Source organism: Eleginops maclovinus, chromosome 2, assembly GCF_036324505.1.
Source record: "Eleginops maclovinus isolate JMC-PN-2008 ecotype Puerto Natales chromosome 2, JC_Emac_rtc_rv5, whole genome shotgun sequence".
Classification (NCBI taxonomy): Eukaryota; Metazoa; Chordata; class Actinopteri; order Perciformes; family Eleginopidae; genus Eleginops; species Eleginops maclovinus.
In genome coordinates, this window is record NC_086350.1 from 7,668,201 (window position 1) to 7,691,818 (window position 23,618).

General features: G+C 40.4%; 1 protein-coding gene across 3 annotated transcripts in view; it reads left to right on the forward strand.

Moving 5' to 3' along the window:
- Positions 1-23,618, forward strand: part of plxnb2b (plexin b2b) — a 112,035-nt gene that overhangs the window by 84,020 nt on the left and 4,397 nt on the right. For all 3 annotated transcript variants that reach the window (XM_063903655.1, XM_063903663.1, XM_063903645.1), the window contains 20 exons: positions 1,636-1,744; positions 2,579-2,715; positions 3,154-3,336; positions 4,782-4,875; positions 6,637-6,834; positions 8,026-8,205; positions 9,384-9,520; positions 10,285-10,385; positions 10,741-10,970; positions 12,280-12,461; positions 14,803-14,869; positions 15,383-15,529; positions 16,651-16,807; positions 17,740-17,840; positions 19,175-19,259; positions 19,737-19,888; positions 20,169-20,329; positions 22,605-22,752; positions 22,963-23,027; positions 23,177-23,252. In XM_063903655.1, coding sequence (XP_063759725.1) covers positions 1,636-1,744; positions 2,579-2,715; positions 3,154-3,336; positions 4,782-4,875; positions 6,637-6,834; positions 8,026-8,205; positions 9,384-9,520; positions 10,285-10,385; positions 10,741-10,970; positions 12,280-12,461; positions 14,803-14,869; positions 15,383-15,529; positions 16,651-16,807; positions 17,740-17,840; positions 19,175-19,259; positions 19,737-19,888; positions 20,169-20,329; positions 22,605-22,752; positions 22,963-23,027; positions 23,177-23,252 — 2,710 coding nt within the window. The remainder of the gene's footprint in view (positions 1-1,635; positions 1,745-2,578; positions 2,716-3,153; positions 3,337-4,781; positions 4,876-6,636; positions 6,835-8,025; positions 8,206-9,383; positions 9,521-10,284; positions 10,386-10,740; positions 10,971-12,279; positions 12,462-14,802; positions 14,870-15,382; positions 15,530-16,650; positions 16,808-17,739; positions 17,841-19,174; positions 19,260-19,736; positions 19,889-20,168; positions 20,330-22,604; positions 22,753-22,962; positions 23,028-23,176; positions 23,253-23,618) is intronic.

A 23,618-nucleotide genomic window follows, 5' to 3' on the forward strand; every position in this document is an offset into this window, starting at 1 on the left:
GTATTAGTTGTGCAGAAGAACGGCCCTGTCACTGATATATTATTATATACTTCATTTTAAGATTGCATCAGTGTGTCAATAGCATTTTACTGCTGTAGTCGGTCAAAGCGGAGCCGGTTTACACTATATACACAGTTTGGTGTTTGGAAATGATTAATGAGGTAGGAAAGAATAAAGAAACTCTGCTACACACATTTAAATTCCTATTTTGAACTCTTATCTTTTGTTGTAAAATGCTGGATGTTTTTACTTCTTTGGGCCTCAAAAAGTTTTTAAATAAAACTAACTGAGAGGTTTAAATAGGAAAAATGTGCGTTGAGTGGAACTTCTAAAAACTCACAGACGCTTGAAACATAATAAGAAACTAGTACTAAAGTGAATATTGTAAATAAGTACTGTACTCAAGTTAATGTACTCCCACTGCTGGGTATTTTGCTGAAATTTGATCCTTGCCTGCGGCCACAAATGGGCAGTGCAGCCTGAATCATTTGAAATATGAATTCACCAAAGCACTGATTTATATTAACACACATTTGCCACAGCTTTTTGGTGGTCTGTTCATGCTGCCGACAGTCTCTTCCCACCAAGAAAAATAACTAACCTAACTCCTGCAAATGCACTTCAGTCACAGCGGTGTTCACTTCATTCAAGTAGTCTATGAAAAAAAAAAATCCACATTGTTGCTCCACAGCCACTAAGCAGAACTGTTGACACCTGGTAGGATCCTCTTTTATGACAAATTCTTGCCCCACCATCTGCATGATGAGGCATAAAGCAGGATTTATGGGACCAGATGGAATGTTTTTCTCCCTTAAATCATCCACTTCTGGAGCTCACAGCCGGCTGTAGTCTTCATTGAGTTGTTAGTTGTCCTCTACAGTCTGCAGCATGTTGTTTCTCACTTGCTCTGAGATTTGACAGGTTTTCCACTGTGATATTTCATTCCTACCCTATCATCTCGTGGCTCGCATGTTAGCCCAAATAAGGATTGCCATTTTATGCTGACCTCTTTCATCAGCAACACATTCTCCTCCAGGACATGTTGTGTTTTGTATATGCCGTGTTTCCGTGTAGACTCCACACAATGTACTGTGCTAAAATTCCCAAAGGGCTCAATTTCTAAGACGGTTGTAGCAGCCAATCTGGCATTAAAAATCAAGCTGCGTTTATATGTGCTAAATAGTCAGATGAACTTGTTTTTACTTACTCTATTTTTAGGTTTTAATTTAATTACCTCTTTTTTCTTCACCAATTCACTAAAATTATTCAATGCCTGCCAATATCTCTAATATTCAGAACTAGTTCATTTGGATGAAAACATTTTGACGCAGATTGCATGAGGCTACTTTTTTTCAATGGAGCAGCTGCAAGATGAAGATAGAGAAAAAGCAGTTTTTACTAAAAGCACTTAAAAATAAAACTTGCTGAAATAAACAAAAGCTTAAAATGCAATGAACAATGTGTATAATCTCACCTTGCGTTTCCAGGATATTGTGTTTTTTTCTTGTATGGTTTCAATATTTTATATAAAAAACAATCAACTAAACCAGATAATGATTGGTATATCAATGGATATTTAAATGATTGTTAGTTGTAGCTTTATTCTTGTGTATTTTTCTCCCTTTCCGTGTGCAGCGTGGTGTGTGAGATCGGCCCTGTTGATCCTAAGAACACCTGGGGCCAGGTGGAGGTGGAGCTAAAGGGTGGAAAGAAAGGATTCTCCACCATGTACTTCACCTACAGGGTAAATACTCTCTCTCTCACACACACACACACACACACACACACACACACACACACACACACACACACACACACACACTCCTTCCCCTCTGCTCAGCTGCTGCTTAATATGGAGGCATATCACTTTTGACTCAATAATAAACTCATCCAAAAGCTTTCAACTGATTTGGTTATTCTTTAGTCTCTGGTATTTGTTCCCTTTCCTAACTGCAGAGAGACCCCTAACAAATAAGTCAAATACAAGACCCTAATTTATCTGCGAATGTAGTGCCTAGATGCTGTCACATTACATGTTGAAGCCCCGAACGATGAGCCAGATTGTGTATGCTTTCCTCTTTAACCAGATGCTGTGCAGTACGCCCCCTTCCTCTCCAATAGCTACGCGGTAGCCTGTTATAGTATTAAACTGGCTTTTCATATCTCCGGCTCCGCTAAAGCTTCCCCACTTGGGAGTGCTCCGCCTAACTGTTTGCTCAGCAAATTGTGTGTGTGTGTGTGTGTGTGTGTGTGTGTGTGTGTGTGTGTGTGTGTGTGTGTGTGTGTGTGTGTGTGTGTGTGTGTGTGTGTGTGTGTGTGTGTGTGTGTGTGTGTGTGTGTGTGTGTGTGTGTGTGTGTGTGTGTGTGTGTGTGTGTGTGTGTGTGTGTGTGTGTGTGTGTGTGTGTGTGTGTGTGTGTGTGTGTGTGAGTCTAATTGAGAATAAGGAAGCTGAGAGGAAATGTGTTTACATGACACAGCATTGTGTGTGAGCGTGTGTGTTTGGAGCTTCAGTATTGCATGAGTCTATATTCATGCTGTATCTTGTGCCCCCCCGCACCCCATCACCCCCTTCACCAGGACCCAAATCCCCAAGAGGTGAAACCCTCCAAAGGTCTGAAAGCTGGGGGCACCCTCATTACAATATCCGGTCACTCCCTGGAAACAGGCAGTAAGGATGATGTCCAGGTTTCCATCGATGGGGTGGGATGCACTGTGTAAGTACTTTTTTCCCTCAATAATTGTCATTCACTGCCAAAGCCCAATTCTCTCTCAATTCAGTCTTGTCGTATGATAAGTGCTACTTGTTATTCAAACATTGTATGCTATGCAAATTCTACAGTATGCACACTGTGAAGCCAATAAATAGATTCTTTTTTTCATATTCCTGAAGCAAAAAATGAAATTGACCTTAACTCTAGTGTTGTATGCAGGATTTTCTTTTTTGCCTGGCTGTTGTGACCACCATTGTTCTGTCAAACCCAGTCTGTCGTGACATTTTAGGCAGAGGTAACGGAAAAATAACGAGCTAGAGGAGCAGCAAAGCCAAGATTTAACAAGCTGTCAGGTTGCTGCCATGCTGGCTTCGACTGCACAGTGACCTTGTGCGACCCCCACTCCACAAGCCAGTTAGTGTTATGTCCTTGTCTTTGCAGGGAGCACTTTGGAGAAGAAATCACCTGCAGGACAGGAGAATATCTAGACGTTAAGATACCCTCCTTACCCCTCACCGTCACAGTGAGTTATGGAAAGAGTACAACAACGGTCATCGAAAATGCCTTCCAATTCTTCGACAATCCCTTCGTGGGTGACCACCAACCCAAATCAAGCTTTGTCTGGTAAGTATTAGCAGCATTTTGCTTTCATTTTACCTGAAAACGTATAATGTTGAATGAAGTATGATTTTGGGGGTTATTTTCATGTTTTTGTCACATTTAACTCTTCACCCTCTTTCTAGAGATTTAGGAACTTTACCATCACTATAGGGATTCTTTTGAAGAGCTCTGAAGGATATGTCCATTTCAGTTATACTGAAATATTTGGTTCGATGTGTTATTTAATGTTATGGTAATTCTTTGAGTTTTATTGTGATGCCACTTCCAGGTTCTTATTAGACAGTTTTTGATTAATTCAACATGTGACTGGTTCAAATGTTTTACTGCTGGTTTCTTTGTTGCTGGTTATTGGGGGTGGCGGAAATAATTGATACAGAAATGCGCCATACCGCAACATATCATATTGCAATACTTAGCATATCGTAGAATCGCAATACTATCATATCGTGGCTTGAGTATCCTGATAGTATCGTATCATGGGGACCCTGGTGATTCCCAACCCTACTGATACCAGATAAATATTCCAATTTGTCCAATACATAGCTTTAAATCAAAAATACCAACAAAACAAATGCCACTCTAAACTTCCGATTTGAACTAGGCTTAACATTGTACCTGTTCAATATCAGCACGTTAGCGAGGCTATAGTGACCATTAGCATGCTGACACTGAGCATCATCGGCATGGCTGTTGGGTTTCTTGTTTGGAAAGCTGTTGGAGGCTCACTCTCCTTCTCCTTATTAAAGTCATTCATTTCTGCATTTTCTAAATCTAATGAACTGATATTGTGAAGACATTTCCATTATGAGAAGTATGTGAGATGCAGAATAATACAGATTCATTGCCCTTTCAAAAACCTTGCATTGTGCATTTGTTTTATAAGAAGAGAGGGCACAAATCAAGAAGGCAGCTTTTGTGACAAGGTCTTATAGAGACATACTGTTATAGAAAATTGCACACTTAGAAAAACACCTGCGTTGTTTTGTGCACTCCAAGTTTCTATCCGTCTGAAACCTTGGAAAATGTTATTAATGTCAAGACCTTCTTAGTTTTTGTCCTCCAACAGTTGCTGAGTATGCCTGCTGTTTGTGAGCAGAACATTTTTCCATACTTACTTATTGTTTGCTGTGGGGGATGCTAGTCTTTGATGTTGTACCAAACTGCCTTATGATCGCTGAAAATGGATGCATTAGGCAGTTACCTCTCTTTTTTCTGTGCAATACAAAAGCTCTCAGGCGCATGTGATTAGGCACGCAGACTAGAACAACAGACAACAGATACACTGCTCGCAGGCCTAACTAATTTGTTTCCATCTCCGGTGAAAATTACCCCAGGTGCAATTTAAGAAGTGTGTCTGTCTTCCCGTAACGCTCCCTATGAACTTGCCTTTGTGCGCCTGGGTTATCTGTAATCATTTGTGTGTTTTATGTGTCTGTGTGTGTTTTTAGTGGAGGGAGGAACATTGTGGTGACCGGCTCTGGCTTTGACCTTATCCAGACTGCTGTTTTGAGGGTCCAAGGAGACAACTCGCAAGTTTTTGAGGTATGTTTTTCACTTGTTTTCTTATTTCCTTTATACATTCCCATTTTCCTCACCATCTTCCCATCAGCCTTTTGACTATCCTCCTTGAAATAGTCTCACCTCACTCTTTCTCTTAACTCTCTTTCCTACAGTTCACATTTTTAGTGAGTTTCTACATTTCCGTCTGTTCGCCCCTCATTGCAGCAACACCTTTCATCGATCTCCCCACAACTCATGAGCCCACACTACAGTAGTGATTCATTCAAACACTCTCAAGCATGGTCACACATCAACGAACGCACGCATCTCAACTTCCCATGCTCTCCCTGATCAGTGGGATCCCATAAGCCAGTATTACTTCGTCTCACTTCTTAGGCCATAAGTCCGTAAAACCTGTAAGATTGCAGATAGCAGCTGCACTGTTTCACCCCACTGAGACATAACTATGTTCCTCATCCAGCTTAATCAAGTAGGCTTGATTCTGCAAGGAAACTTGAAGGAATGCCACTCAATGTGCTGCTGCCTGCGCCTCAGTGGACTGGGCAGTGTTGAGCATTAGCAATTTGTTCTTTTAATTTATAAAGCCAAATTTAATGCCAGCATTAAGGTTGCAGGAGATTATGTGAAAATGCCGCTCTTCACTCCTGGTCTCGTCCCTTTTCCCCTGCTATCCTGGGGGACAGGAGATTTAAAAAGGACTCCTGGCTGCAGAATGTATGGGTGTTATCTGAAAGGCCTTGGCTGGTCAACTTCATAAGCTTCTCTTGGTTTAAGTCTATCCACTGAACTAGACCCAAATGTTTTTGGCTGCTGGCTTGTGGAGAAAACATGTTGATTACATTGTGGGTCAGGTTAGCGGCTTAAAGGAGGGAGGTTTTTTTTCTGTAAAAACCCTCCTACTCTTGTTTATAGTTGTAAACCCCTGCTGCTCCTAAGTTCAAACTAAGCCTAGCTTTGATATAAATGAGTACTAGATGTAGGTTTACATATTAATGTCTTGATATTTGTTTAATAACTTACATTTTTCATCTGTTATCATTATTAGATCAACATTTTGTTGTGTTAATACTTTGGTTTAAGTATAGTGGTCTACCAGTCTTTGGTGTAAATCTTCACCATTTCTCGAAATGTTAAACCATTCCTTTTAACAGAGAGCGATATAAATTCCCAAACTCAGTTAAAAATCTACACTAGGCTTAAAGCTTGAAGGAGAAATTCATTTTACAGCTATATATGAAAAAACATTGAACTAATACAACCAGTCTCACACTTTATAGTAAGAACGTGTGACTTTTTCAAGGCATTATCTGATGAAGCCTACGTCTTTTGCCTCATCATTTTGACATGCTGAAATTGTGTGTAGGACTGCAGGGTTTAGCTGTCACGCAGTATTGTCAGCCCTGCAACGAAACAATCAGAGAGTGACAGAAATATCACCATCCGTCCAGTTAATCAAAACCAAATAAACAAAGCCTTGGGAGGAATGACTCAGAGTTGTGATTAATCAGAGGCTGCTTTTCCACGACGACAGAATGGGTTTTTAATAGAATGATTTAAAAGAGACACATTATTTACCTTTCTTACCGTCTTCCCAACCCCCGAAACAGTCGAGAAAAAAATAATTAATTAATGAAAGAGCCCTCAACATCCTGTTTGCTTTCCTTTTCATCTATGTTGAAAACTGGAGTACCCTTCTTCATGCCATCTTGTTTTGCTTATTCAAATAATATTAGATAGTTTTTGTCCATTTATGACATTCTACTCTCGCTTTGTTGCATTTAGATCGCCCATGAGAAGAACGACACGGTCATCCAGTTTCGGTCTCCAACAGTTGACAGCTACCTGAACCAGCCCTTTAAAGCTTTCATCAAGCTGGACAACATGGAGGAGGAGCTGAAGCCCTTTGACTACTACAGGGACCCCAGGTTCAACGAACTGACCAAGAGGGTCATCAATGAGGCCAGCATCATCATCGTCACTGTGAGTACAGGATGCTCACATACCCTTTAATGTTGTAGCCGGGGTTTGACAGCACAGTGTTTCTGAGAAATCAGCGTTTTGTGTGAAGAAATGAGGACAAATGGGGTTATAAAAATGGAAAAGATGCTGAATTGCATTTGCTGCAACACATTTATACTTTTTAGCTGCTTATGTTATGGATGGAGTTCTTTGCATAAAAAAAATTATGCAAACGGACACATATTTCATATTTCAGCTCAGGGGTGGGATTGTTTTGGAAGTCAAATGAACTGAGGCATAAGCACTGTAGTCGCTTTAATGTATTCTGACTTTAAAGAACAGATAACACATATTTTTAATCTTGTAAGATACTTGATGTAAGCATTTTAGATTATAGTATATTTCTGAGTGGGGGTTTGGGGAAACTCTCTGGACGGATAATTCTCACAGCAATAGCGTTGCAACCAGGCAATTATTCACAAGATATACATTTCATTAAGCATTTCTCTCAATAAAATAAAACAAAACAAAAATACAGATAAAATTTCATTTCAAGGCGATTTCTTCAAATTGCGGTTTTTCTCTGGTTAATAACTTCACTGTTATCATTACAGTTAAGCATGTTGGCTTCAATCAATGAATAGTTAATGTTAAAGATCATGCCACAGCACACGATTCCTCTTCCTGCTTATTACTTCTTCTTGTCAGTTTCAATGTTCCATAGTATTCTCTTTGAGGTTTCCTTGTGCAGGCACCCTTAAGGTAAATAAGTCAAAAAAGACATGTGCTAAAAAAAAAACCCTTTTCAATTACTGTAACGCTTATTTACTTAAGTTAATTCACCTTCCTTCTACAGCAGGCTGCATTAAGATAATTGAAAGCATGTCTGTAGATACAGATGCGTGCTGCAGAATCTCAAAGTGTTTATTGCAATGCCAGAACTGTGGGATTGACTGGAGCCGTGCCTACAATGTCTTAACCAATAAATCATTTAGAAATGTGCTTACAAAGAAAAATAATCTTAATCTTTCTAATTACTTTTGGCGCTCTTTAGTGGAACAGCAATGAGCTGTTATAAACTTTCCATTCAATACTAATGAAAATGCTTTTAATACTCATCATACTTGATAGTGTCAAATGTGGTAATTAATTTCTCCCCCATAAAGTTTAGTCACGACACTTTTAGCACAACAGTCTGTCTTTCTGCTGCAGGGCGAGGGATTCTCCAAAGCTATGACGGCCAAAGAGGCTCAAGCTTTTGTGGGTGACGTTCCCTGCCTGGTCAACACGCTTCAGGATGACAAACTGTTCCTGGACCCGCCCTCCACCACGCCCAGCGCCCGCTCCAGACGGCATCGCAGAGACACCCGGCCCGAGCTGCTGGACTTAACGGTCAGTTCAGACAAAGTTAGAAAGACACACAGTGATAGAGGAATCCTTCCATCTATTGAGATCCTTTACTTTAGGCGAATTACCTTAACCCCACTGAAAAATACTTCAGTAAAGTATGTAAGACTGCAACTTGTGATTTTCTTTTTGTTGTATTTGTCTCTATTTAGTTTTCTCCCAAAATTGATTGCATGGTTTATGTAAAATATTCAATCAAGAGCCCAAAATGATAAATCATATTTGTTTTATTCCAACCAATACTCCAAGTCTTAAAATAATTAAACGTATATTCAAATTATTAAGAAGAAAAGCAACAAATTTGCACATTCAAGGAGCTGGAAACATCACAAAATGACTTGAAAGATTATGAAAGTAGTTAGCATTATTATTAATTGTCTGTCATTTAACTAGTCTTTCCATGTCCTTTTGTTTATACCTTTGGATAGCTTAATATCTTTTATAAGCTGTTGATATATTTTGAATCCAAAGATCCTCATTGTGTAAAGTAACTAGGAAGTTAAGCTGTAACATTTTGAATAAAATCTTAAGTATTACCCTCCAAAATGTAGTGACATCGAACTGTAATGTAGCTAGCAAAAAAATACTCATGTAAAATTCAACTTTATGCTTGAGTAAATGTACTTACACAGCTTGCAGTTGAAACACTGCAGGCATCATGAATTTTTACTGTACTTTTCTAGGCGTGTCGTCTGCACATCTGGGGATCCCATTCTTTCCACTGGTTGAACAGTTTTCATGTAGCTACTGGCCCTTTTTATAATTACATGTAATTATAGCCGAGCCACAATTGTGATGAATATTGTAACCTCTCCTCTGGGTAATTCCTCAAAGTCTGGGCGCTGCATTAAGAAGTAACATCTCGGACTATCAATAGAAAACCTTTGTAGAAAAAGGTTGATTCTTACATGTCAAACTCAAAGCACTAATGCATTGGCTTAGTTAATGTGGGCCCACCAACACGTCACCCAAGCACTTAGAAATACTGAAAGGTCCTGTACAACTGTGGGCAATTATGTAGATTCTCCACTGTCCCAGTTTTCGCTCCATCTCCGGAGAATCTTTATCATCGACACCTACCTGAATACATCTCTGGCTAAAACGTTGGGAGCTTGTGCAGATAATAAGATTCCTTCTCCTTTTCTTTCTGTCTTTATCCACAGATCAAGTTTGGGAAAGGGGAGTGGGTGGTAGGCTCTGTGGAGTATGAGAAGAAGAATGATTTGCCACTGTACATCATCATCCCCGCTGTCATTGTGCCCATGCTGCTCATCATTGCTATCTCGGTCTACTGCTACAGGTAATAAGGCTTTTTAAGGTGAACGTCACATTCACTGTTACTCAAATACGGTAATCTCAATAATTCATATCACATTAGTAGACCCGATTTGGAGAAATGTTTATTATCTGAGCTTCTTGACCATACAGTTAAATCAAACATAATACTAAGTTAACATTTTTGGGTGGTTTAAAATGTCCCCGGATCTCCTCTACCACATATAGAATATTCTGAATATATTTATGAAACACAGTCCCACATAAACTTTATTTAAAAACAACGACGTTCAGATACAGAAACGTTTTGTCTTTGCTATTCCTTTGCTAATCTTTTGAGTCTTCAGATTTATCTTTGGGACCTTTTTGTTTTCTTAAATCGTACATATTGTTACTTTACATCATATTTCTCAAGTTTCGTATTCTATCCTCCTCATTTTTACTGTACTTAATTTCAACAACATTTACCTAGAGGTCTTTCCAGAAAAGGAAATTTGTTTGCACAAGGATAATTTTGTCACAGGCGGTCATGCATCAATTGAACATGCTGACTTCCTGCTGAATTTTTCATAAAAAAAAACAAACAACAAATCCACTGTGACCGAGTAATTCCAGTGCTAATGGGATATTTTGGGAAACTCAAGAGGAAACACTGTGGCTAATTGTGCCGGCTCAAACCAGGGCCTTTGAACAACAATAAAACCTCCAAAAATTACAAAACAAAGTTAAAATACTTTTCTTTCTCAAACTTTGTTTTGATGACACGTGATGCTCATTCAATCTGTTCAGGAGAAAGAGTCAACAGGCAGAGAGGGAGTACGAGAAGGTGAAACATCAGCTTGAGAATTTGGAGGAGAGCGTACGGGACCGATGCAAGAAAGAATTCACAGGTACCAACCAAGTGCAGCTGTGCAAAAGCTTGGCAATTTCGCTAATGTCCCTCAAAGGATCCATGTTTCTAAGAAGCTATAAAGTAATGAAGTGTTTCATTGCTCTGATTACATTTCTTTGATGTATTGTCCTGCTGTGAATTAAATAAATTCTCCTGCTTAACATCATGTTATCATTATTAAGAGGAGCAGTTTTGCAGCAACAGTAATAGAAAACAGTTTTTCATCGTTGAAATAATTTTCCCAGAGAAAGTTCCCTCGTCTGCTTCTCGCACAATAATGATACAGGCGAGCGGCACGCAAATGAGAAAGCTGTTTATTAAAAAAAGGATGTTATCTTGTTTTTCTCTCACAGACTTGATGATTGAGATGGAGGACCACACCAACGATCAGAGTGAGGGACGAACCCCCTTCCTAGACTACAAAACCTACACCGACCGGGTCTTCTTCCTGCCCTCCAAGGACGGTGCCAATGATGTGATGATCACAGGAAGACTCAACATCCCTGAGGCTCGACGGCCCATCGTCACTCAGGCGCTCAACCAGTTCTCCAACCTCCTGAACTCAAAAACCTTCCTCATTAATGTAATTATAATGCACCTGCATGACAGTTTGAATGGTTGGCTGTGGTCGTAGGTCATGGTTTATAGTAAAGATGTCCAACATTAGCTTCCTAAAGCAATAAAAGCCTGAAAACACATTATGTTTTTTATACTTTCTTCTCAGCCAGGCTTAGAGAAGGGCTCTAGGGATGCTGTCAGTCCATTAGTGCAGACTGAAAATTCAGCAACTATTGAATGGATTGCCTTAAAAATATATATTGACACTCTTGTTCCTCAGTCAATGTATCCTAATAACTTTTGTGATCTACTGACTTTTCCTGTAGCACCGTAATCAGCTCAAAAAGTTTGTTCAGTAGCTTAACTTTATGTTTTGTGTTAATTAGTCATTGCTAGCATGCTAACACACCGTGCTAGTTGAGGCCGAGATGCATAGTACCTGCTGATGTAACCATTGTAATTGTAACTTTTGGCATTTAGATCATAGTATCGCTGTGCCAGTAGCATATAGCATCATATCTAGCAGTTGGCAGCCAGCATAGCCAGCTTGTTTTTTTTAATTCTGTTTAAATGGTACACACATTTAGACATTATAACATACAATACACATAATTGATACAGAAATATGTAGTCATTGTTCCCATTTGAATTTGTTTCCATCTCTGGAAGATCATCAATGTTTATTATGTTTGCACGGCGGACTTTTTTAAATCTACATTTAGTCTGTTGGAAATTGAGGATACCTTGACAAGATTTTATTTTTTTGTATGTAAACCAACTCCTATAAGCTTATCAAATTTGTAAAGTAGCGTAAACATGTGAACCACGTCCCTGAGCATCTGCAGTGACATTTTTCTAATTAAGAGCTGCCCTTGTTCATCATGATGAAAGAGTATGCAACAATATGTCTCTTTTATGTGTTTAAAAGCGGTGCGATCTATCTAAATACAGGCTCTCTTTCTTTGATTCAAGGACTTTGTGATGATCTAGTTAGCAGTGTACAGTGTTGAGAGCAAGAAACAGAAGAAATAGCAGTAAAAGAGATGTGCGAAGATTACTAATGGTTAAATATTGCTGGCACAGAAACAGCCTCTGAGATGTTAACTGAATATGTGTGGGTGATTCGTCTCCCACTAATTGGTATATTGCATTAGCTAGGATATTTTACAAAGCAGAGCAGAATTTACCTTGATAGTTATTGTTTTCACAGGCCTTTGGTCTTTTGATAATTAAAAAGCATTTTGTGTTTCATTTACTGAGTGAGTGGGTTTCATCCAGATTAATTTAGCTTGTCTGTTGCCTGTTTCTTTTTGTGTGTGTGTTGGTGTATGTAGTTCATCCGCACGTTGGAGCACAGTAATGACTTCAACGCCAGGGCGAAGGTGTACTTTGCCTCCCTGCTGACGGTGGCCCTGCATGGGAAACTGGAATACTACACCGACATTATGAGAACGCTGCTGCTGGAGCTGATGGAGGAATACGTCCACAGCAAGAACCCTAAACTCATGCTGCGCAGGTGAGAGTAGAGGAAACTCATGCAGTAAAAATATCATAACTTGAATGCTCCTTAACCCATTTGCAGAGTGCTGTGTTGGCATCATGACATTAAACAGTACAAATTAAACAAATCTATCCTATCAGTCATTGTAGTTGGTTTAAGTTTATTTAAAACCTGTTTGTTGGTCATATTATGTGACAGTTTGGACTTAAGATGACGTTACTGAGGTGGATACAATGCTCTCTAGTGAGTGGTTAGGGCAAATCTAATCCCCCTCCTCCACGGAAATCAATAAGACTGGAGGGATGCCAGCATAGAAATGGAAATTAAGTGCAACAAGTTCACAACGCTGTCTGATGTGAAGCAACCCCACAGCATAACTTCTACTGACTGAACATCTAACTTCTTAAAGGCTCGGCAGTAAATTTGACAGACATTTATGCTCCCGATGGACCAACCCTAATGACTTAGGGGATAGCTATTTAACTTTCTAGAGCCACTGTTTTGGTTCTGAGTATAATATCCTGTTACATAGCCGATAGATTTTCAGAAAAATAATTCCTGGCATTCATGTCACCCTCAGGGTTAATTCTATTAAGTAGTCCATTGAATTAAAAATGCAAGAAATCAGCATGTTATCTAGGTCATTGTGACAATGCTAGCATGCTGCTGTTAGCTGTCCCCACATCATCACAGAGCGGTTCTGTTTAGCATCTTCTGCCCCTGAGATCATAAGATGTCCTTTTTCTCAGCTGTATAATCCAAATCACTCCATATCTAAATCCTGGCAGCATTATAATTAACCATAGGAGGACTGGGATTCACTTCAAGAGGCAGTGGACTGTTTCATTATGTTGCCATGTTTTCGAGTGAATTTTGCACTGACTACAGTAGTCCACTATCAAGAGCCAGGCTGTTGCTTGATCTATCCCAGTCCTACTCCTTCTGTTTCTCCTTCTGGTTTTTCTCCCTCCAAGTCCCAGCTCAGAGTGCTGTGTGATCATTCTGTTGCTGTTCCCCTTCATCATAATCTTCTCCTTCATCTTCTTATCCTATAGCTGTGACCACGGCTAGGAATGACTTTTGATCCATGCTGTTTTTGATTGCCTTGAATACATAAGCCACATTATTTTGTCTTTCTGCAAGTTGCTAAATGGCATAGTTCTAGACCAGGACATTTTCTAAACTATAAAATGATAGTTATCACAAATATTGGGAAAGGTTTATTGAATAAATAAGGTCCAGGTCCTGATCAATACAAACTCTCATCACCTGCACTGTAAATCACCTGCAGCCATCATCTTGCCCAAATAGTATTTGAATAAATGCCCTTTTCACTGAGAAAAGAGATAAATGGTTGATTACAAAAATTCTTTAATCGGTTTGACATTCTAACTTGAGGATATTTTTTTTTGGATCATTTTTCGAATCTTGCCACATACTGAAAATGTTTTTCTCTGATATTGCATGATATTAATTGCTCAGTGTTCTCTCCCTGGGCACCCTCTGATAATTCCTGTGTAAACATTCAGCTGACTAATTTGATTGAATTAAATAGCTGTCAAAAAAGAATCCCCAATTTTAGCATTGTTGGTTTTTCACTTCCTCCTACACCTTAACGATAATGTCAAGGTCAAATCTTCCTCTGACGGCGGCCAGGAGTCCCTCAGCAGGACCCACTTGTCTGACAGTACAGTCGCTCATCACTGATGGGCGGGGGTTTTGTGATTTGAACTGTCTGCTGTGCCGAGACACGCTGTGACTGGCTGTTGTGCAAGCACACATCTTAATTATCCCCCAATGGAGAGGCTCATTATGCTGATTAGGCCATTGTGCCAACACAAGCCTCCTTACATACAAGACATCTAATTAGGCATGCTAGCAGTTAACAATGGCACCACCAGTGGATGTATGTCATTACGGTGGGCGATCCGTCAATTGACCACTGACAGTACTTTTGGATTAAAATATCCTCATACTGACAAGTTGTTCATCATTTTCCCAGTTTGACATTTGTCTAGATGAACTGTCATTTTCAAGGAAATACAATGGAAATGGTCGTGAATAGTTATTACCTTAACTTTTCCAGGTTCAGCGTACAAATACTTAAACCTAAAACATGATAAATATTGTAAATCTATTACAAAATATGTAAAGATAAGTGCTAAAACTCAATAACACTGGCTCACATAAAGCATGGGTGATGACTTCTAAGAGCGTCTTAGCTTTCCTTAGAGTAGGTGTCATGATATTAACATTGCTGATGAAATTTATCACATTTTCCCTTGCATTTCCTAATCGAATGTCCTGTATTCTTACAATGGTATTAAGAAACTGTTAATTAAATCTGTTTTTCCAGATCAGAGACGGTGGTGGAAAGGATGCTTTGCAACTGGATGTCTATATGTCTCTACCAGTTTCTGAAGGTGAAATTAATTCATTAAACTTTAATGTAACAACTTTTAATATGTAAGCTTAACATTTTCCTTCATTCTAGTCAGAGTAAATTGGCCAATTTATTTAGTTATAATTCGTCTTTTATTTTAGAAATGCTTTATCGCTAATAGAGAAAATTGGTGTAATGACATGCAGCAGAATTAAACTGTGGGCTCTGTGAATTGATTCCTCCATTTCTTTTATTAGTGCTGGGAAGTGATAATGTGCATTTATCTGTCCTTTCAATGGCTAATCATAACAATTAGCTCCTTGACAACATCTTAGACCACTTCTGAATAGCTCTCTCTCTCTGTGTGTGTGTGTGTGTGTGTGTGTGTGTGTGTGTGTGTGTGTGTGTGTGTGTGTGTGTGTGTGTGTGTGTGTGTGTGTGTGTGTGTGTGTGTGTGTGTGTGTGTGTGTGTGTGTGTGTGTGTGTGTGTGTGTGTGTGTGTGTGTGTGTGTGTGTGTGTGTGTGTGTGTGTGTGTGTGTGTGTGTGTGTTAGGACTCTGCAGGTGAGCCCTTGTACAAACTGTTCCGAGCCATCAAGCACCAGATCGAGAAAGGGCCTGTGGACGCAAGAGTGAAGAAAGCCAAGTACACCCTCAACGACACGGGCCTGTTGGGCGACGATGTAGAGTACTCCGTCTTGGTGAGATGGGCACACACACACACACACACACACACACACACACACCAACTTTTAAAATTGGTGTCAGAAAAAGTGCACACTGCTTTGAAAATGCACGGTGTTTTGTGCCTGGTGAGCAACAAAAACATACACACACACACACACACACACACACACAGGGCAGTTGCCATGGTAACCACCAAAAACCCCCAAGGCGACTGCCTGCTTTTGTGTGACATCCATTTTCAGTGTCAATGTTCTCAGCTCGAAAGCGTATCAGGCAACACATTCCCATATAGAGGTTGAAATGCATGGCTTAGGTGAAAGTAGTACAAGACGTTACAAGCGTAGACTACAAGCCACCTGCACAACCCCTCCTCAACCTTCCAACCTATGCCCGCTCGGTATCCATACTGTATGGGCAGCTTAGGGGAGGAAGGTAAAGCCTCTGTGTCTGGCTTTGGTATCGTGTTTCAATAATGGCAGCTAATGTGAACACAGCTGTTTTCTGTTAAAGTCAGCAAAAATAAAAAGACCCATGGGTAATGGCGTTGTCGAGGACAATTACCAAATTAGCCCGAATTACACGTCTCCCGCCGTGATGGATCGCCTCCTGTGATTGAATTACAGAAGCAGGAAAAAACGCAAAGAGCTAGATTTCACAGTCAGACACAGTGTTTCCTATCGGCTTAAATTCACAACGTGCTCTTCCCATTCAACTCAAACGCAGACAGGCTTATGAAGTTGCCATTGCAAATGGATTGCCTGCCCACTGTTTGAATCTGTCAAGTGGTCAGTTAGTTATTCCTGACAGAGTGACTGAGTGTGGGAGGCGAGGTGGGTCACAGTTTGATCCCGCTGAGCCTCGGCCATTAACTGGCCAAGGTGACAGGCGACCTCTCAGGTGTCACCAGAGAGAGTGAGTGCGTGTTTGTGTGTGTGCTTACATAAATCTGGTTGCTATGACGACAACATCCAGACAGAGGGACTTGTTGTGTGTTGATGGCTGGGTCCTCTGTCCCTGTTTGAATATTTCTGCATATTTGTCACTTGTGTGTGTGTGTGTGTGATTGCATGTATATTTCACGTTACCACATGGTGCTCAATGTGTGTTCTTTGTGTGTGTGTATGTTTGTCATCAGACCCTGCAAGTGCTGGTGCAGGGCGAAGGTCCCGATGTTACGCCCGTCAAGGTGCTGAGCTGTGACACCATCTCGCAGGTGAAAGAGAAGATCATAGAGCAGGTGTACAGGAACCTGCCGTACTCCCAGCGGCCCAAGGTCGACAGTGTCACACTGGGTGAGTAAATGACGGCACATAGGAGGAGGGTGAGCCGAAGCAGAAACGTAGAACAATGATGAATATTGTAAGGCTTACAGGGAGTGGTGAGGATGTCCAAACGGAGTAGCTATTTCAGTCCTGACGAAAATGCCTTTTAAATTAAACAAGAATGCATTTGTCTAAATAGATAATTGGTTATTTATTTAACCCCAACTTCATTTAATACATTATTTTAGATTACGTTTTTCTCTCGGTTTGTGAAATAAAAAGCTTAACCAAGGATTCAAAGTTGTTAAGTGTCAGCAACATGAAGAAAGCCTTGATCCCTAAACAAAGTTTTGCTCGCTACTGTAGTTAGAAACCTTGGGGACTGACTTGAAAGGCAAAAGCTCTATAGACATTTTCCAACATCAAAGCCATTTTTTATTCCCACGCAGGCTGTAGATCTCATTCCTTTATACATTTTAGATAAGCAGAGATCCATCTTCTTCCATGGTGAATCAGAAAGATAACCCCTTTATTTTTGGTGGTACTCGTAAATGAATCAAATGTCACGGAGGGAGTTAAGCTCAGGTTTGCAATGGTGTTGGAATTTCTTTCTAAATTGAAAATGTTGCGTTGCAAATCACAGTTAAGAAAAGATTGAAATTATTCAGAAAAATACTGATCAGTCACTTTTTCAGTCAAAATTAACTCAAGTGTGTCAGTAAATCTCAGGAGAGAGAGAGCGAGTCGGGTAGACAGTGGGATGGGTAGCTGGATTTATTTCAGACCACATTTATTACAGAATATCCTCAGGGAAGCAGTGACCAATGATGAAATAAATGCAATCCGTGTTGAAAGAAAGAACTAAAAAAGGGGCAAAAAGTGACAATTATTGCCAGACATTGCTGTACACCTTTACGTAACAGGGATGTTTGTGTGACTTCCTCTTCCTGCCTCCCCCACAGAGTGGCGCCCGGGCTCAACAGGGCAGATTTTGTCAGATCTGGACTTGACTTCCCAGAAAGAGGGCAGGTGGAAACGCATCAACACTCTGGCACATTACAACGTGAGTACTGATGAAATTTCAGTTTCTTCATGAAACGTAAAAAAAAAAAAAGAAGCAAGACACCATGTGGGGGTGTGAGGAGGCAGAAAGAAGGAAATAGCTGAACGTGGGCGTGTGGATGGGAATGGGGTTGCCTATTTTCATGCCAGAGGCTGAGCTTTACATCCTGTGTCACAGTGCCGTGTATGAAATCTAAATCTCCTAAATGTTTAATGTCTATACTATTAACTAACAGTCAAATCAATCTGTGAATGTGTAAAAATATGTTTTTTTCCCAACTCGCATGGTAACATGACAGCGGTGTTCATGAAAACAAACCGGCTGTGTACTGTGCATTTGCTATTTGGGAGGAATAAATTCCCCACATGCCCTAGTGACAAAGGGGTTTAAGCTGCTGACTACATAATCCTAATGTCTTGGTTCACGTCCAGCTGGGGATTTTTATTGCATATCATCCTCCTATCTCTCTTTATTGCATGCTCTTAAAAGACCATTTTTACATTTTGGAAATGTGCTTATTTGATTTTTTTTGCAGAGAGTTGGATGAGCATATTGACCCCACCTTCACATGTGTTTGTTAAATATAAAGCTGCATCCCAAATAATGGAAACAGAAGGAAACAGCTACCCTGAATTAATGAACTTCAAGAGTTGCTTGAAGGCTTTTTATGTTACTGTTAAAGAATTGCTCTCTTTTTTTTGTGTTTTTGTCGAGCAGAACTGTAAACATGTCTGTTTCCATAATTCAAAACATGTACTGTATAGCCCTTTTCCTTCACTTTGTCAGTTTAGAAGCATGCCTACAGTTTTTAACTTCTCAGGCTTGGCTCGTTGAATCTGCCTTGCCTTAGTTTGCTCTTGTCAGCTCTCAATGTCGACATGAAGGCCACTAAATCTTCTCGGCACTGTATCGATCCTGAGAAAACAAAGGTCACTTGCAAATATCCCGTTCTTGTTCTGCTTTTCGGTCACTTAAGTACCCCTCTTTCAAAGGTACTTCTCTTCCTTTTTTCATGCTACACGCTGATGACCTCGCGGTTGTTGTTAGAGGACAGCTTTGCTGCTATAGATTCATTGGTTGTGTCAGAGAAGTGCTAATCACAGTATTTGTGGCTTCAATAATAGGTTGACACCAAAGCAAAGGCCCGTAAATACCCCCAATAAAGACCCACTGTTGCTGTCCATTCAATCGCATTGATTATGAATTAGTTCTGGGGTACTAAAAGAGACTGCTGACCTCAGTCGCAATAGCTATTAAATTCAAGGTGTGTGAGGTAATTGTATATTGTTATATGTGTTTTTCTGTCTAACAAAAGAATCTTATGTGCATTTCAGGTGCGAGATAACGCCACAGTAGTGTTGTCCAGAGTAACATCCATTCATCAGAACTATGACCAGAACCAGGAAAACCATGAAGAGCGTATGTTTCTATAAACACTGTATACACAAACACACACAAACACACACACACACACACACACACACACACACACACACACACACACACACACACACACACACACACGCACACACGCACACACACACACACTTGTAGAGTCAAGCATAGATCAGGTGTGTGAACTTGAGTACAATGCTTGCCTTTGTTTTCGTCCCCGGGGCTTATGTCAACATCCCCGCTCTCGTTAAACATGCTAATGCATGTTGTTTTATGTATAGCACACTTTCAGATTATGTTGAAATAATGTGCACTTTTATCCTCTGCCTTTTAAGATGTGCATTTCAGAGTAGTTTATTGTTTAGCATTTCCACTGCATACACATTCAAACACCTACCCCCCTGTTATCATCTGAATATGTTCTGTGAGAGTATGCATGAATAAATAACAAGCAGGATTATTAGAAGAAAGTTTTTCAAGTGTTGTTTTTCCCTCTGATAGGAAATGCTCTGTTGGAAGATGACAAGGTTTTCCACTTGGTGAGGCCAGCAGACGAAATGGACGAGATAAAATCTAAACGAGGAAGCATAAAGGACAAGTCGATGACCAAAGCCATTACAGAGATCTATTTAACACGGCTCCTTTCCGTCAAGGTACAAAGACATTTACTCAATCGGATATTTGTTAAGTAGTTATCTAATTCTTTGATCATGGCGAAAAAGCAAACATGCTTTTCCAGGAATGGTTTTCTGTTAAAAAGCCAACTTACATTGATGGCTTCTGGGTTCGGATAGGGCAGAAAAAATACTCTCAGAAGGAGCCTGAATAACCCCACTCACACTGCGTGCAAGTAGTTTTGTCTCAAGGCTATGATGTTTCCGTATTCTGCTCTCTGTCTCTGCCCTGTCTCACATTATTTGTGGACTCTTTCAGGGAACACTGCAGCAGTTTGTGGATGACTTCTTCCGCAGCGTGCTGTGCTCTGGGGCAGTGGTGCCACCGGCTGTCAAATATTTCTTTGACTTCCTGGATGAGCAGGCACTGAAACACAACAATGTGGATGAGGAGACCATCCACATCTGGAAGACTAATAGGTATGAGTACTGAGCGCCTACATGCACTGATAGTCACTCAAATGTTGATTTGTATGTAGTAAGTGATGGAGGAAGAACTCCGATCCTTTACTAAAGCTAAAAATATGAGGCCAGGAGAAGTTATAACATGATTTGAAGGGTAAACTGCAAAAAACACAGACATTCTATTTTAGTGAAGGTTAGAAACCACTTAAATGTCCGCTATTATGCAAAATGTACTTTTTGCTGTCTTTACATAAATATGTGTCCCCGGTGTGTAAGGAAACGCACACAGTGTCAGAAAATACAACCCTCTCTCTTCTCCTCCTTACCCACATCTCTAAAGACAGGGGTACAAACGAGCTGATCCAGATTTGCTGCTGATATGACGTCATATAGGAAATGTGGGCTGGCTTTACATTGAGATCCTGGCAACGTCCCACCCACGTTACACTTCCCAATCTATCATCCGCAATATACAGTCGCGAGCTGAATCCCCTGGAGTAGGCAGCTCTGTGTCTCTGTGTATTCAGTAGGATGTCTGCAGGAGGGACTTAGAGTTGTTGTATATATAATACATAATGTCACGGTTCTAGTGGTAAACACTGAGAAGTGTCTCAGAAATAATGCTCGATGTGGTTTGGAACATAATATGGGGTTTAATCACGGCAGCGTTTAGCTGAGTATCACCGTTAGAAACTTCTCTCTTCAGCTGCATGAAGCTGCAAAGGGACGTGGCCAGCTTCAGGTCCGCTCAAATTTAAAGCGACAGTCAGGGCCGAAATAGAAGGGGATCAGGCATGGCTACAATGGGTGATCTGTTTGGTATTTTGAGCAAAACACTTCACAGACATGTTTTGTATAGATGTTGCCTTACAATATATTGTTAAAATATAGCATAATAGGAGACCTTTAAAAGGTGCTTTTTAATTATAATAAATCTAACGTTTGATATAAAATCTTCTGGAATAATCTGTAAACTAATTCCCTCTGAAATGAAGTGGAATATAAGTAAAAAAATACCATAAAATGGAAGCACAAACTGAAGTAAAGTACCTTAAATTCACTAAGCTAAAATCTCCAATAGCATACACATGCTGTTTCAGTCTGAGCAACAGCACTGTTGTAATCGCGCTGCCTTAGATACAATATCTCTCCAAGAAATAAAACTTACTTATCCAAGAAAGAGCTGAATACAAATGCGCAATATCTGCTCACTTAGTTTGCATTTTCAATCCCCCTGCTCCCATGTGACATTTAAGTGCATAAATTAGTGTCACGTTGGCTAAGGCTCAAGCATACAAGGCGACGTGTTGCATGTAGATGCCAGTGATTGACATAAGACTGGAAAGAGAGCATCCACACAAGGACAGGAGATGAGCGATTTAATTACTTACTACACTCCACACCACATTCGGCATCCACCCGTTCTGTTTATCAAATCAACTGAGGGCAATGTATTAAATATGAATGTGTGTATGAGGCACAACAACAAACAAACATGGTAATTATGTCCCAAGCTAATTTAATTCTGTGATTATAGCAACATTGCTATTTTTATGCTTCTATTGTATTCTCACTGCAGCCTTCCCCGGAGATATAACCAAACCACTATGAATTTTACACGCTGTGCGCTTCATGTCTCAGAAGACGCCGTGTTTGCTCCGATCAAGGAAGAAAGTTTTTGGGGAACCTACTGTATTTTGGGCGTTCTTTTAAATTCACAAGCTAACACGAGGTTGAAAAGAAACAGATGGAGTGTGCGGTTTACTGTTCAGAGGGGAAATTAGCAAGCGTGCTCCAGCATTACATTATGTAGGCGGTGCTTTAGGTTGTTAGGCTGCACACAGAATTAACAGGTCAAAGAATTTGGTGTTACTGTATTTGAGCATTTCTAATCGCTTTGAGAAGGCAAGCATCATTGACTTGCTTTGGACGGATCCCTTTTGTTACTAAAAAAGAGTTTGGTCTTCTTGTGTGAACTTTTGTTTTTCACTTAACAGCAATGGTTCCCAGAGAGGTCAGCATTTTATGATGTTGTAACATAAACTGACAATCGAAGGTATTGAACTGATAAACTGACTCCATCAAGAAAAGACTTGTCTTTTTCCCTGTTATTATCTTGTACTGCACTCAATTGCACCCCAGGCAAGTGCTCTCCCAAGTAAAATGACTCCAATTAATTCATAGATGTAATTTAGTAATGTGGTGAATGAGCTATTCCCCCATTCAGGAGCAGTAACAGCCACAATGATGAACCGCTTTCTTGGCTTCTCTCTCCACCCCCCCCATGCAGCCTTCCTCTGCGGTTCTGGGTGAACATCCTCAAGAATCCACACTTCACCTTCGACGTGCACGTGTCTGAAGTGGTGGACGCCTCGCTCTCCGTCATCGCACAGACCTTCATGGATGCTTGCACCAAGAGCGAGCACAAACTCAGCCGGGTGAGTGAAAACAGGAAGGAGGAGGAAGTGGGGGGGGAAAGGGAGGAGGGTGTGGAGGTGAAAGATCAAGAGGGAAGATGGGAAAACAGACAGAGATGATGAGAACAAAGAGGATTACATGAGAAATAAAAAGGATTGAGAAGAAGAAGGCCGAAGGTCAATCAATCTCGAGTGCCATTGTTTTCACCATCCAATCTTTCTTCTCTCTAGGACTCTCCAAGTAACAAACTACTCTATGCAAAGGAGATCTCTTCATACAAGAAGATGGTGGACGAGTAAGTCCTTCAAGCACTTTGCAATATTCTTTCGATCTGCAGTTTTCATTTCAGTTTTAAAAGATATCTCAATAGCCCATTATGTGGTTATAACCACCTTTTGTCTGCTCTTTGTGTGTGTGTGTGTCTTTTGTTGTGTGTTTGTGTAGTTACTACAAGGGCATCAGGCAGATGGTTCCCGTCAGCGATCAGGACATGAACACTCATCTGGCAGAGGTGTCACGGGTGAGCAACACTGCTGTCATTTTCTCTGCCACTTAGATTGCTCCACTATTAAACGTGTAATCCTTAAGATTTCTGTCGTGTTGATTAAGTGACAGCCATGGTTACCGGGGTAACGGCAAGCAAGTGAGGTTTAAAACCCCAGCAAACCCCTCTCTCCGCAGCTACATGAGGAGAAATACAACGGAAAAGCAGATGGTGTATGTATTTGCAGTGCGAGCATACAAAGTCATGTTGTTTTTATAGAGAAGTCTGTCAATATTTTCCCATCATGCCATGAGCAACTGTGATCTGATTTCTTGTTTTTTGAATAGTAGGGTGTGCAGCTTGGGGACTGCAACACTTCATTTAACAGCTAACTGAGTGCAT